Source organism: Mesoplodon bidens (assembly GCF_964165515.1).
Source record: "Mesoplodon bidens genome assembly, chromosome: X".
NCBI lineage: Eukaryota > Metazoa > Chordata > Mammalia > Artiodactyla > Ziphiidae > Mesoplodon > Mesoplodon bidens.
Genome location: NC_138163.1, coordinates 369217 through 382466, shown reverse-complemented (window position 1 = coordinate 382466; position 13250 = coordinate 369217). Strand labels below are relative to the sequence as shown.

Below are 13250 nucleotides of genomic sequence, written 5' to 3'. Positions count from 1 at the left end.
CGCCCTGGACCCGCAGGGACTGCGCTCGGGGTCACGGGGTTGGGGGGGGGGGCTCCCGGAGTTGGGAAAAGCCATTGTCCTCGTGGTCATGGCGTTAGGCTTAGTCACCCAGGAGGGATGCAGGTTGAAATCAGCAAAGATAAAAGGAACAGAGGGCGGATCCAGGAGAGGCTGGGCCACGTGTGATGACACGCACGGGTACCACCACCAGGGAAGCTCCCCTGAGTGGTGCAGTCCGGGGACTTGAGTGGGGGTCGGTCCCGGAGGCCTGGGGCGCCCACGTGACTGACCTTAGTTACCGGGTCTCTGCGCCCCGCAGGTCAAGCTGGTACATGTGGCCTGGGGCCCCACCCCAAATCACCCTGATGGTGTAGACTGCCTGGTGGGGGCCCTCGGGGAGGTGTGTTAGGTTCCTGGAGCTGCTGTAACAAAGTACCACAAACCGGGTAGTTTTAAGCCACAGAAACGTATTGTCTCCCAGTTCTGGAGGCCGGAAGTCCAAGATCAAGGTGAGGGCAGGGTTGGTTCCTTCTGAGGACCGTGAGGGCAGGATCTGGTCAAGGCCTCTCTCCCAGCCTCGGGTGCTGGCGGGCAGGACTTGGCGTTCCTTGCTTTGCAAACACACTGTCACGTGGCCTTCTCCCCGTGTGTCTGGGCATCTCTTCTCCTCTTATGAAGACACTGGTGTCAAAGCGCAGCTCAGCCGGCCATTAGGTAAAGGGGTAAAAACGGGTTTTGTTTGGTAACTACCGACAGCAGGGGAAGGTGCTGAGCACCCTTCTGATGGGCACAGAGGTGCTGGCGATTTGAAGGGAGAGTGAGGTGGGGGCAGCGAGCAGGGGCTCAAGTGAAAACCCACGCGGGGTGGGTCAGTGTCAGTGTGGTGAGGTCAGCGGCGTCCACCCCGGGAGTCAGCTCTGGAAGTTAGCATTCCATCCCAGGCAGACACGGGCAGACCGAGGCCCTCTCCTTTCTGAGGATTCCGTTTCCGAGGAATGGCTCTCAGGTCCCCGAGGAAGACTCCTGGGGGACAGAGGAAGGATTCACATGTTGGGAGCCCTCTTAGGAAAGGCTCTGAGGATGGTGGTGGGCTGGGTCAGGTGTGGGCTGGAGCAAACAGTACACTCGTTTGCCAGCCCTATTTTCTCAGACAGGAACTCAAAAGGGGGCTGGGTGGCCCAGGGTCGTGACCTTAGGCTGCAAGAAGCCACTCTAGAGTTTGCTCGAGTGTCCGAGTCTTTTGTAGTTCTCAGCAGTCACTGGATCAGGGGCCCACCCTCCTCCAGTACAATCTCATCTTAAGTTGGTCACATCTGGAGAGACCCTGTCTCTAAATCAGGTCCCATTTACAGGTACTGGGGGTTAGGCCGTGGCCATGTCACTTTGGGGCCAGCGGCAAAGCCACTACAATCCTGAACTGGTGTACTCGGCACAGAAATGAAAAGGAGAAGGCTGCTGTTCTCAGGATGCCTTCAGAGCGTCCGCCTGCCCCGTGCTCACATGATGGGATGCTGGCTTCATGGTAGCGATCAGAGCCACTGCCAAAGCCCTATTTCTAGCTGACAAGTCTGACAGTAGCGGGTATTGGAGGGGCCATGGCTTCCTGTTGCTGGTGGCAGCATCAGTTGGTGCCACTGCTTTGAAAAACTATTTGGCATTTTCTCTTCAACTTGAAAATTTAGGTCACCCCCAACCCATCAGTTGCACCCCAGGTATACGTAGGAGAAACTCTTGCACATGGACAACAGGTGATGGGGATAAGACGGTGACCCCAGCAAAAACCTGGGCATAGCTGAGTGCCCGTCCCTGGAGAAAGTGGTAGAGCCACAGGCTGGAGTTTTTTCCAACAGCTTTTCCAGGATAAAACTCAACATACCATGAAATTCACCCCTTGAAAGTGTAGAATTCAGTAGTTTTTAGTATAGTCATAGAGTTGTCCAGCCATCACCTCCATCTGCTCCCAAAGCATTGTCACCATCCCAAGGAGAAACCCCGTCCCCACGAGCAGGCACTCCCCAGTCCCATCTTCCCCACCCGGGCACCTGCCCATCTTCCTGTCTGTGTTTGCCTGTTCTGGGCGTCTCCTGTGAGTAGAATCCACCGTGTGGCTCTCATGTCTGGCTGCTTTCACTCAGCATCACGTTTTTTTACAAAATAAAATTTATTTATTTATTTATTTATTTGGTTGCACCAGGTCTTAGTTGTGGCAGGTGGGCTCCTTAGTCATGGCATGCAAATTCTTTTTTTTTTAACATCTTTATTGAAGTATAATTGCTTTAGAGTGGTGTGTTAGTTTCTGCTTTATAACAAAATGAATCAGTTATACATGCACATACGTCCCCATATCTCTTCCCTCTTGCATCTCCCTCCCTCCCACCCTCCCTATTGACATGCGAATTCTTACTTGCAACATGCCTGTGGGATCTAGTTCCCTGACCAGGGATTGAACCTGGGCCCCCTGCATTGGGACTTCAGAGTCCTAACCACTGCGCCACCAGGGAAGTCCCAGCACCATATTTTTGAGGTTCATCCACGCTGCAGTCTGTCCAAGTACCTCATTTCACTTTATGGCTGGATGATATTCCAGTGTATGGAGAGACTATGTTTTGTTTATCCAGTCGTCATTTGATGGACATTTGGGTCGTTTCCACTCTGGCTGTTAGGAGTAATGCTGCTGTGAACATTCCTGTGTGGACATGGGTTTTCATTTCTTTCAGGTAGATACCTAGGAGTTCCCCCATTATTTTGAACCAAATTCCAGACACTGCATAATTTCGTCTGTAAATATTTCAGTGTGCATCTCTAAGAAACATAAGAACAATACCACCGTCCCACCTAAAGTAGTTACCATTACCTGCTTAGTGTCATCAAATAGATTCTAAGATACATTTTGACAGGATTTCCTGATGGATCCGATGTGAGCTGTGAGAGGCAGAGAAGACTCCAGGGTTTTGTGCCGGTAACTGGAGGATGGACTAGATGGGGAAGGCCTCACTGGGGTGCCATCTAGTCAGCACTGGAATACATGTGGGTATCTGGGGGAAGACTGTTGTAGAGGTGGGGAAAGCATGTGCAAAGTTCCTGAGGCAGGAGCATGCCTGTGATGTTCAGGGAAGACCGAAGAGGCAAACATGGCTGGGGCAGAGTGGATAGGGGCTGAGGAGGGCAGAGTCATGGTGGGGCTAATCATGTGGGATCAGTAAGGCAGTGAAGGATTTGGGCTTTGATCCTGAGTGTGACAGGAACTGTGGGAGGGTGCTGTGCTAGTGTGAGACATTGTCTGGATTCCTGTCTAGTGTAGGGGGTGTTACGGGTTGAATTATGTTCCCCCCAAAGAAATGCCCGTATCCTAACCCCTGGGACCTCAGAATGTGACCTTATTTAGAAATGGGTTGTTTGCAGATGTAATCAAGTTAAGATGAGGTCACACTGGCTTAGGATGGGCCTAAATCCAATGACTGGTATCTCTAAAAGAAGAGAAACAGACACCCAGGGAAGATGGTCACGTGACAATGGAGGCTGCTACAGCCAAGGGCTCTCAGGAGGAACCAGCCCCGCCGACACCTTACTCTTGGACTCCCGGCCTCCAGAAGGCAATCCGTTTCTGTTGTCTTAAGCCCCCTGCTTTGTGGTCCTTTTGGGGAAAGCTTACTGCAGCCTCCGGGCCCCAATGTGGAGAAGCTGGGCAGGCAGTTGGGTAGCTAAGCTGCGGTGCCGGAGGGAAATCTTTCCTGGAGGGAGGAATCTGGAAGCCCTCAGCCCGTGGAGGGTACTGAAAGCCTTGAGACGGAGCAGGTCATCGTGCGCGTGTAGCTGGAGAAGGATGGTGGGCGGGGCCGTGTGTGTGGCCGGGAGCACAGGGGTGCTGGTTCCTACCGAGGGGTTACTGTGGAGGGGCCAGGTATGCAGAGGACCGGGGCTGCACCCTGGGCCTGAGCAGCCTGAGGTCTCAGGGGACCGGCATCTGGACAGTTTGATGACGGAGGCACACAGACTCCTGCTGGGCTCAGCCCTCGTGGCCTGGTTGTCAGCCTTGTGAGACTCGAGGCACCTCTGTGCTTCCATGTCCCTGGGTCTCCCGTTGCCCCATCTGCAGGGATGAGGAGGGGCTTGGAGTGGGGGCTCATGGGACTCGATCCCTTTCCACCGCTTCAGTTGCCTCGCTGGGGGTGAGAAGCTTCCAGAGGTGAGAGGTGAGATGAGTAGGGGTGCTGAGGGCTCGAGGGGAGCCCTCGGGGGACCCGTCTCAGTGCTTTCAGCTGCCCTGGGGCTTGGGGCTGCCAGGGGTGAGCAGCTGGTAAGGAAGCATCGCCGACAGGAAGTGGCTTTTTTTTCATGCAGCAGATGGCCGAGGACAAGGCCTCAGTGAAAGCCCAGGTGACATCCTTGCTGGGGGAGCTGCAGGAGAGCCAGAGTCGCTTGGAGGCTGCCACCAAGGAGCGGCAGGCTTTGGAGGGCAGGTGAGTAGGGAGGGAAAACCAGCCTGGAGGCCGTTGTCACGGTGCCCGAGAAGAATGAGGCCATTCAGGGACTTCCAGAGAGTTCCTCTGTGACAGGATGGACGGGAGCACACGGGCGTGGGGCAGGTGTGTGGTGGGGCTGTGGACTGGGTGTCCAGGACCTGAGTCCCAGCGGGATTTCTGGCCTCTCCGACCTTTTGCTGGAGTTTGGATTATTTCCTGAGGTGGCATTTGCCGGGCAGCGGGGAAGAGCACCCCCGTGATCTGCAGGAAAGCACTCCAGTGCCCTCCCGGCTGAGGTTGATGACAGGGAAAGGGCACACGCCAGCACCCCCAAGGACAGAAGACGCGGGTCGGGGGTGGAGAACCCCACACCTTCGGCTTCCTCTCTCCCTCCCCTGAGGGGCCAGCCGAGCACTCTCCCTTCTCCGGCAGTGACAGATGCCTCCCTGGAGACCCAGGGAGCCCACTCGAGACTCAGCACCCCGGGTTTCATTGAGGGCTGGTCGCTGCCCGGCACGTGCCAAACTTCCCAATTCCCAGAGGAAAGCACGTGCGCCCCCTAAACCACCCTGTGGTGCCAGAGTCCAGGCACAGGGACCACCCTTATCAGTAGGGAAAGTGTCTTGTCAGTGCAGGGCACTCGCACCAGCCCACTGCCCGGGCACCACCCCAGGGCCAGCCTTGCAAGCCGGCCCTTCCAAAGCTGGCAGCCTCAGGTCCGCCAGTCGCTCTCTCCTGCAGAGGGAGGTTCCTGTAAGTGGGGTCATTGGGTCAAAGGGCACGATGTTTCAGTGGTTCTCACGCCGCCGGGCCGCTGCCGTCCAGAAAGACAGGTCCAGGCGACAGAGGTGGCCCCAGCTCTTCCAGCGCGGGAGGTGATCCGGGTGCCCTGGACGGTGTTGGGGGCGCCTTTGTGAAGGAGGCTGGAGGAGCAGGCAGGGGTGACAGCGTGTGAGCGCGCTGCCCTCTAGAAAGAAGACAGCGAAAGGGAGGCCGTGGAAGGCTGGGCCTCCTGGCCCTGGGCTCTTCGCATTCTGCTGTTTCCCGTACACGCTTCTGTCCCTCCGGGTTTCAAAAAGGCACGTGTAATTTTCAGGGCACTTTTGGGTCTTCCCTGCCTATCTTTTTTTTTTTTTTTTTTTTGCGGTACGCGGGCCTCTCACTGTTATGGCCTCTCCCCTTGCGGAGCACAGGCTCCGGACACGCAGGCCCAGCGGCCATGGCCCACGGGCCCAGCCGCTCCACGGCATGTGGGATCCTCCCAGACCGGGGCACAAACCCGCATCCCCTGCATCGGCAGGCGGACCCCCAACCACTGCACCACCAGGGAAGCCCCCCGCCTATCTTTTTTCTATGCACATGAAAGAAGCAGACTTTGGTCACTTAATGACCCTGCAAGGGTGTTACTCCAGCTATTGTAGGCTCTTGGGCACCCTCCTTTCCTGTCCCCTGCCCCCGTCTCTGTGGCTGAGCATGTACATGCTGAGCTGGACGGCTCGGGGCAGGAAGCCTGCCTGCATCTCACATCATTCGGCGTGGCCATTTAAGTGGCCTCAGACTTAATGCACATGGCTGCCCTTTGAGCCCTGGCCTGTCACCTCGGGCCCCTGGCAGGTAGCACTTCCATCTGCTGATGACAGTGGCAGCCGCTAACTTTTGTTGGCTCACAGATGGGGACCTGCGTTCAGTAGATTTGGATAGGCGTGTGCACACGGTGAGTGAGACCAGAGACCATCCCCAGTAGCCTCCCCCACCGAGAAGCAGCCACTGTCGCCCCGCAGGCAGCTGTGTGGACGTAGGGATGTGGAGTCGGGAGATCGCGGGCTGGGGCGGATGTAGCTGAGGAGAGCTGAGCTGTCACTGCGCCACGGGACAGAGCACTGGGGATTCTCTGCTGCCGTCTCCTGGGTGGGCAGGTGCGAGGCTCTTCATGCAGGTGTGGACCCCGGGGTCCAGACGGGCCTGAGCCTCCTCACCACTTCTGGAGCAGTGACTGGTCGGCAAAGAGCCTCTGAGCACTGACCCTGCCTCCCCTCCACCTCCCCCCGCCCTGCCCCATTTCTCACCTTCTCCCTCTCCGGCTTCCAGAAAGGCTGTGTTTGCTGGCTGTCTCCACCTGCTTTCCTCCCAGCCCATCCACTGAGATGGCTCTGGCCAGGGCCCCCAGCACCCACGTGTCAGAACCCAATGGGCAGTTCCCTGGGGCTCCTCTCCCCTGGACCACCTCCTTCACCTTCCAAAGGTCTTCTCTGGGGGCCACCATCAGCCCGAACCTGCCCCCATTCGGCTGCCCTGCAGTTGTCCCTGCTTCCAGTGATAGTGCGTCCACTGTGACGCCTGGAGGACCCCCTTGGTCCCACTGCTCTGTGACTTGTCCGCCCCCCCTTGGTCCCACTGGGCCGTGACTTGTCCCTGCCTCTGCACAGCGTGGCGGGAATGCTGGGAGCACAGGAGGGTCCTGCTATGGGCCCTCCGTGACCTCCCATGCCTTCACCAGGGTCCGGGCCGCCAGTGAGCAGGCCCGGCAGCTGGAGAACGAGCGCGAGGCACTGCAGCAGCAGCACAGCGTGCAGGTGGACCAGCTGCGCCTGCAGAACCAGAGTATGGATGCTGCCCTGCGCATGGAGCGCCAGGCTGCCTCGGAGGAGAAGTGAGTGGCCCGCTGCCTCCTGGGAGCCCTTCCAGGGGCCGGCCGGCGGGGGAGGGCCCAATGCTGTCCCTTACCGTTGTCACACCCCAACAATCCGGCTTTCAGAGGGTGACAGTATTCGCTCTCCAGTCCACACGTTAACAGTGTCCCATCTGGGATCCTACCTTCTCCTTGTTGGCGTGTCTTTTGAGTCTTCTTTAATCTAGAACAGTCCTCCTGCTTTTCTCTGTTTTTCTTGAACTTGACTTTTTTGAACAGTACAGGACAGCTCTGTTTTATTATAAACATTTCTTTGTGTACATTTTGAAATGCCAGATTGATGGAAAATGATACGAAATAGGGAGCAAAGCTTGCCTCAGAGCTGACGGCCTTCAAGGCACACAGGCACCCTGAAAGCCACATTCTGATCTGTGGCCGTGACGACAAGGAAGAGGGTGGAGTTGGAAGCAGTAAGACCTGTGGCTGGGTCAGGACAAGGTGGTTTCTCCAGCCTAAGCTCCTTTTCCTTAGGAGGAAGCTGGCCCAGCTGCAGGTGGCCTATCACCAGCTCTTCCAAGAGTATGACAGCCACATCAAGAGCAGCATGGTGAGCGGTGAGCGGAACCGAGTGAATATGGTGGCGGCGTCTCCTGGGCTGTCAGCCTGGGGCTGACTCCCCTCAATTCAGGGATATTGGAACTCAAGGCCCTACCTTAACAGACTCACAGAGTTGGCTTTGGAGAGGGATACTCGATTCGGCCTAGAGCTTTGTCAGGGCTGTGGGGTGATGGCTCAGGACAGGCAGTGGGGACGCGGGGACGCTTGGGCTGTGTTGTTTGCAGCCCATGTTGGACTGGGCAGCGCCTCCAGATGCTCCGCCTGTGGGCAGGCCCACGCTTGTCTCTGCAGCTGGTCCCTCCCTCCAGGCGTCCCCAGATTTCCTTGGGAATGTTTCCATACCAGTGTTGAAGGTGGCTGATACCCCTTTTCTAGTTTGTCCTCGTCAGACTTATACTGAGTGCAGTTTCTAGTGATCACAGTTTAGGAAGGATGTAGTCGAACCTGAACAGACCTGGAAGGGACTTATAAGGGTAAAGCCTGAAAGTGGGTCACATGAGGAAGAGTTAGTTATGAAGGCGTGTCCCCTTGATCTCCAGAGGGAAGGCTTAGTGGTGTGTGCGTCTGTGTGTGGGTGTGTGTGGGGGGGGCGGGGCATCCGTGAGGGACCAGCAGACCCTCGACCAGGTGGCAGAGTGGAAGGACCGATGGGCCTCAGCTTAGCGGGCACGTGGTGGAGCATTAGTGCATGAGACTGGCTCAGTGTGGAGCACGTGGCCTCAGGAGGGAGTGTGGCCCCCGTCCTTTGAGGGGTTGGAGGACTGTCCAGCTGGGAAGGGAATGTCGGCCTGGGCGGCAGTTGTGCCCGGTGACCTCGAGGTCCCCTCCAGCCTCTGCCTTTCCTGGGCCCTGCACAGCACGGGCTGGCTGGGCCCAATCTCTTGTTCCTCTTGGTTCTGCTTTCCTGGAGCAGCAGCCGGCCTGGGGGCAGCCTGGCTCCAAGGCTGAGCCAGATCGGGCTCTGTCAGTTCCCTGTCGCCCACATCTAGGGACTGCAGCTGGAAGATCTCAAGCAGCAGCTCAAGCAGGCCGAGGAGGCCCTGGTGGCCAAACAGGAACTGATCGACAAACTGAAGGAAGAGGCCGAGCAGCACAAGATAGTGATGGAGACGGTTCCGGTGCTGAAAGCCCAGGTGAGGGCTCTCCTCTGTGGCCTGTGTGTGGGTGAGCGGACCGGGCCACTGGCGCTGGGACCTGGCATGTCTCCAGCGTCAGTTTGCAGTGGCTTCTCAGAAGCTCTTTGAGTCCCTCGCACTGCGAGTCCCTTGAACTCTCAGTGCCTTTGGGGTGACTGTCTTCGTGCCATGGGCTCTGGGAGAGTAGGAGTGGGCTGTGCCTTCCTCCAGCCCCCCGTGGCTGGCATGGAGTGTCCAACGCGTGGCTGATGGAGAGTGGGTACTGCCCCTGTCTTGGCTTTGCCAGGCGGATATCTACAAGGCGGATTTCCAGGCTGAGAGGCAGGCCCGGGAGAAGCTGGCTGAGAAAAAGGAGTTCCTGCAGGAGCAGCTGGAGCAGCTGCAGAGGGAGTACAGCAGGCTGAAGACCAGCTGTCAGGAGTCGGCCAGGTGGGCCTTGGAGCGCGGGAGCCACAGGGAGTGGCACCGGGTACTGGGCCTGTCAAGTTAGGGGGAGCTGGCCTCCCTCTCCCCGCCTCGCGCCTCATCCTTCCATCAGCTTTGTACGTGCTAGAGATTGACTCATACGTATTGATTGGACAGTTTCTTTTCTCAAAGGATCGAAGACATGAGGAAGCGGCATGTAGAGGTCTCCCAGCTCCCCTTAGCCCCTGCCCCAGGTGAGGGAGCTGCAGGGGGAGGGCTGGGGAGGGCAGGGTGCTGGGAGGAGGTGCTGAGGATCCTGGAGCCCAGCGAGGGAGCTCCAGGGAGCTCGCACTGGCCCCTGGCCCCTCCTCCCCAGCGGTACCGCCCCTGGGAGCGGGGCTAAAGGGGAGGCGCTAGCGGTGGGGACCCAGGTCACTGGAACCAAGGTATCTCAGCACTTTGTGCCTTGGCCCTTCCCTGCAGTTTGTGCAAGGGGACACACAAGAAGCCCGCCCCCACCCGTGTCTCTTCTCTTTCTCCAGCTCATCACTCCTTTCACCTGGCCCTGCCCAGCCAGAGGAGAAGCCCCCCTGAGGAGCCACCCAACTTCTGCTGCCCCAAGTGCCAGTATCAGGCTCCTGACATGGACACCCTGCAGATACACGTCATGGAGTGCATCCAGTAGGACTGCCTACCGACACCCAGCCCAGGACAGTGCAATCTGTTGCTTTCCTCTCCTGTCTGCCTGGTCCTGAATTAGGGGCTGGGTGACAGAGGGTGGGCCCCTTCTCTGAGCCCTGAGAGCTAGCCGCAGGGCCTTACGCTTCTGCGCCCCCATCCGCTGGTTCACCTCTTTTAGGGCACACAGAGCCCCAGATAGGCCCGATGCTCTGCTTTTTTTGTTCGTTCTGTCTGCTTGAACTGCTTGTCTCCGGGGTTCGCTCTTCTTCCACCTGTGCTGGGGAAGTCAAGAGCCAAGGCCAGGGCTCCCAGACAGTTGCTTCCCAGGCTGAGACGGGCAGGACCCTTCGTCCCGGCCGCCTGGCCCAGTGCGGCGCTGCTCTCATGGGCTGTGTGCTGTTCCACTGGCGGCTGCACCACTGTGGATCGAACTTGTCTGCTGCTAGTGGACGTTTGGGTTGTTACTGGTCTTTTTACTGTCATAAACAACACCACGGTGAAAATCCTTGTGCATCCATCATATGTACCTTTGGGTTGGATCCCGCAGAAGCGGCACCACTGAGCAGGGGGGTAGACAGTACCGGCGCTCCCCTACCCTGGGCATGCTTTCCCACTCCCCACTCACTCCCTGTAGCCCTGCCGCAGATGACGGGTGTCCAACCCGTGGGCTTGTGCCATCCACCAGGCGAGCCGGTCTCTGTTAAGAGAGAGCTTGAGCATCTCTTCAGAGCTTGAAGGGTCCTTTTCAGTTCTGGTGTAGACAGCTTGTTTGTATTTTTTGCCCATTTTTCTATTGGGCTGTTAGTCTTTTGTTCCTTGACTTACAGGAGCTCTTTGGTCATTAGGGGGATCAGCTCTTGTGTGTGATAGAAATTTCGGTTATCTTTTCCTCCTGACTTGGTACCGGTGTGTTTGGACTGGAGCTGGTCATCTTTGTAGTCACATTTATCCACTGTTCCTTCACGGCTTTGGGTTTGGAGTTGTTGTGACCACCTCTTGGTCTGGTGAGGGGCGCGTCCCACATGTACACTTTCCCTGTCCCTGCCCTGATGCTGCAGTGCGCTCTTGTCCTCCCCAAGTGCGTTGCCACCCAGCGTGAGCAGTGGCGGCTGTATGTCATCACATTCCAAAAGTTTGTGATGCCGTTCCCCACACCAGCCACAAATGCCCCGGCCTGGCCAGCAGAAGCCACTCAGCAATCTTTGGCAGATTACCAGCACCAGAGGACTCTTCCTTGTTGTTTTGCAAGATTCTGGATATTTCTGAGGATGTCAAAGCTGTGGGCATTACCCCTGCAACTGTGGTTTACTCCTCAGTGCCCAGCCTCTTCCTGCACTCTGTGGGCTGCCCTGGTTGGGAATGGGATGTCACAGATCCGTCCCTGGGTTTTGTCCAGGCCTCCCTGCTATGTGGCAGTGACAGGGTGGGCTAGGATCGGGGTATAAGTCTGCTGGAAGATGGCCCAGCCAGCATCCTGTTCCAAAAACAAGCCGTGGCTGGGGGCTTTCTTGGCATCTGCAGGGGTGGGAGGGGCTGACCCACTTCCTGAAGCCCAAGTATGTAGTTGCAGATGGTCCTTCGGGAACACGTTAAAGGCACAGATAGGTTCTCTGCTCATGGGTGCTGCGTTTCAGTCCACATCCTGCCATTTTTCTACAAGAGCACTTTCTGTTTTGGGGGGAATGTGTTAGTTTCCTGTTGCTGCTGTAACAAATGGCTGCAAACTTGGTGGCTTAAAACAACAGGAATTCATTCTTTCCCAGTTGTGGAGGCCAAAGTCTGAGGTTCAGGTGCGGGCAGGCTTGCCTCCTTCTGGCACCTCTGAGGGAGCATCGGTTCTGGGCCTGTCTCCCAGCTCCTGGTGGCTGTCCTTGGTGTTCCTTGGCTGGTAGACGCGTCTCTCCAGCATCTGCCTCCGTCTTTACGTGGTCTTCTCCGCTTCTGTCTGTGTCCTCTTTCTTCTCTTCTAAGGATACTTGTCGTTGGATTTGGGGCCCACCTGTGTCATCCAGGAGGACCTCATCTGTGGATCCTTAACTTCCACCACATCCCCAAGGACCCTTTTTCCAAATACGATCACACTTGCAAGTTCTGGGGGTCAGGACACGTATATCTCTCTTGGCCACCATTCAGCCCAGCACAGGGGCATCTTCTGGAGCCCACAGATTAGGACAAACGCAGTCAAAGGCAGGCGTCTCCAGGAGCTGCAGCTTTGTTGGAGGGCTTGTTCCCCAGGGTGATGGTGGTGAGGAAAGCTGGAGTTGGGGGTGGGTGGGCCCTTGCAGGCTTGGGGACTGTCGATCCTTAGGACGTCTTGTCTCCAGCTGGACACCGCTGCTGGGGCCGACGGATGTGGCCGGGAAAAGGGGTCAGTGTCGTTGGACCACCTGCAACCTGTGCTGGCTCCTGGCTGTGGAGGGATTGGCTTCGTGCTTCTAACAGGGTGACAGGGGCGCACAGGAGCCCTTCTCTGATCAGCTCCCTTTTCTGAAAGGGGGATGAAAGAAGGGGAGACCCTGGAGTGGTGCGAGGTGGACGTTCTGCCCCCCAGGAGTGCGCCTGCGGCTCGGCAGTGACCCCCATGCAGGGAGCACGGCGGCAGCGGCGAGAGCTTGACACACGTGCTGCCCACGCCCCGGACCGGCTGAGTCGGGGCTGGGCTGGGACCAGGCGCCGGCCGAGAACCACTGCTCTTCGGGACTTGCTCTTCCCAGAGGCTGTCTTGATTACTGTAACTTTGGAGTATAGTCTGGAGTTAGGGAGCCTGATTCCTCCTGTAGGGCCGACTGGACCCGAGAGAGCGAGGGTTGTAAAACAGGGCTTCCACTCTCTGGCTTCGGGAACAAGTGGCTGGATTCCTCCCGTGAGGGAAGCAGCCTGCCTGTAGGATTAGCTGTGGCCCCTTGATACTCATGACCCTGGGTTTGGGAGGTAGAGACAGACAGAAGCACATCCCTGTTGTCATTCCCATACACCCCACTTCATTCCCTGCTTAAGAGGAATCCAGATGAGCCATAAAATAAGCACCATATGAAAGGTTTTCTCCCTCACGAAAGACTAAAACAACACAGACTCAGACTACACAACAAGTGATGTCAAAATAGCAACAAATGAAGACGTCCAGTGCCCTGCTGACAAGGCGCAGGGACCCCCTTCCGTAGGGGCCAGTCAGGTGGGGTGACGACTTGGGCCTGTGCAGCCAGCGCTGTGGACACCTCATCACCTGGAACACACTGTAGCACCTTGGTGTGAAAAAGCCAATAGACACAGTTATGTATAAAGTGCGACCCCCAATAAAAGAGTAAAAGGTGCCGTGCA

General features: G+C 57.2%; 1 protein-coding gene across 10 annotated transcripts in view; it reads left to right on the top strand.

Moving 5' to 3' along the window:
• The window catches only part of IKBKG (inhibitor of nuclear factor kappa B kinase regulatory subunit gamma), a 25263-nt gene extending 12013 nt beyond the window's left edge, over positions 1-13250 (top strand). For 3 of the 10 annotated variants that reach the window (XM_081222549.1, XM_081222555.1, XM_081222547.1), the window contains 7 exons: positions 4342-4460; positions 6961-7113; positions 7624-7699; positions 8700-8843; positions 9133-9275; positions 9429-9505; positions 9794-13250. In XM_081222549.1, the coding sequence (XP_081078675.1) occupies positions 4342-4460; positions 6961-7113; positions 7624-7699; positions 8700-8843; positions 9133-9275; positions 9429-9505; positions 9794-9936 (855 nt within the window). In that variant the 3' untranslated portion in view covers positions 9937-13250. The remainder of the gene's footprint in view (positions 1-4341; positions 4461-6960; positions 7114-7623; positions 7700-8699; positions 8844-9132; positions 9276-9428; positions 9506-9793) is intronic. The other 7 variants (XM_081222548.1, XM_081222553.1, XM_081222556.1 and 4 more) reach the window with 5 other exon arrangements.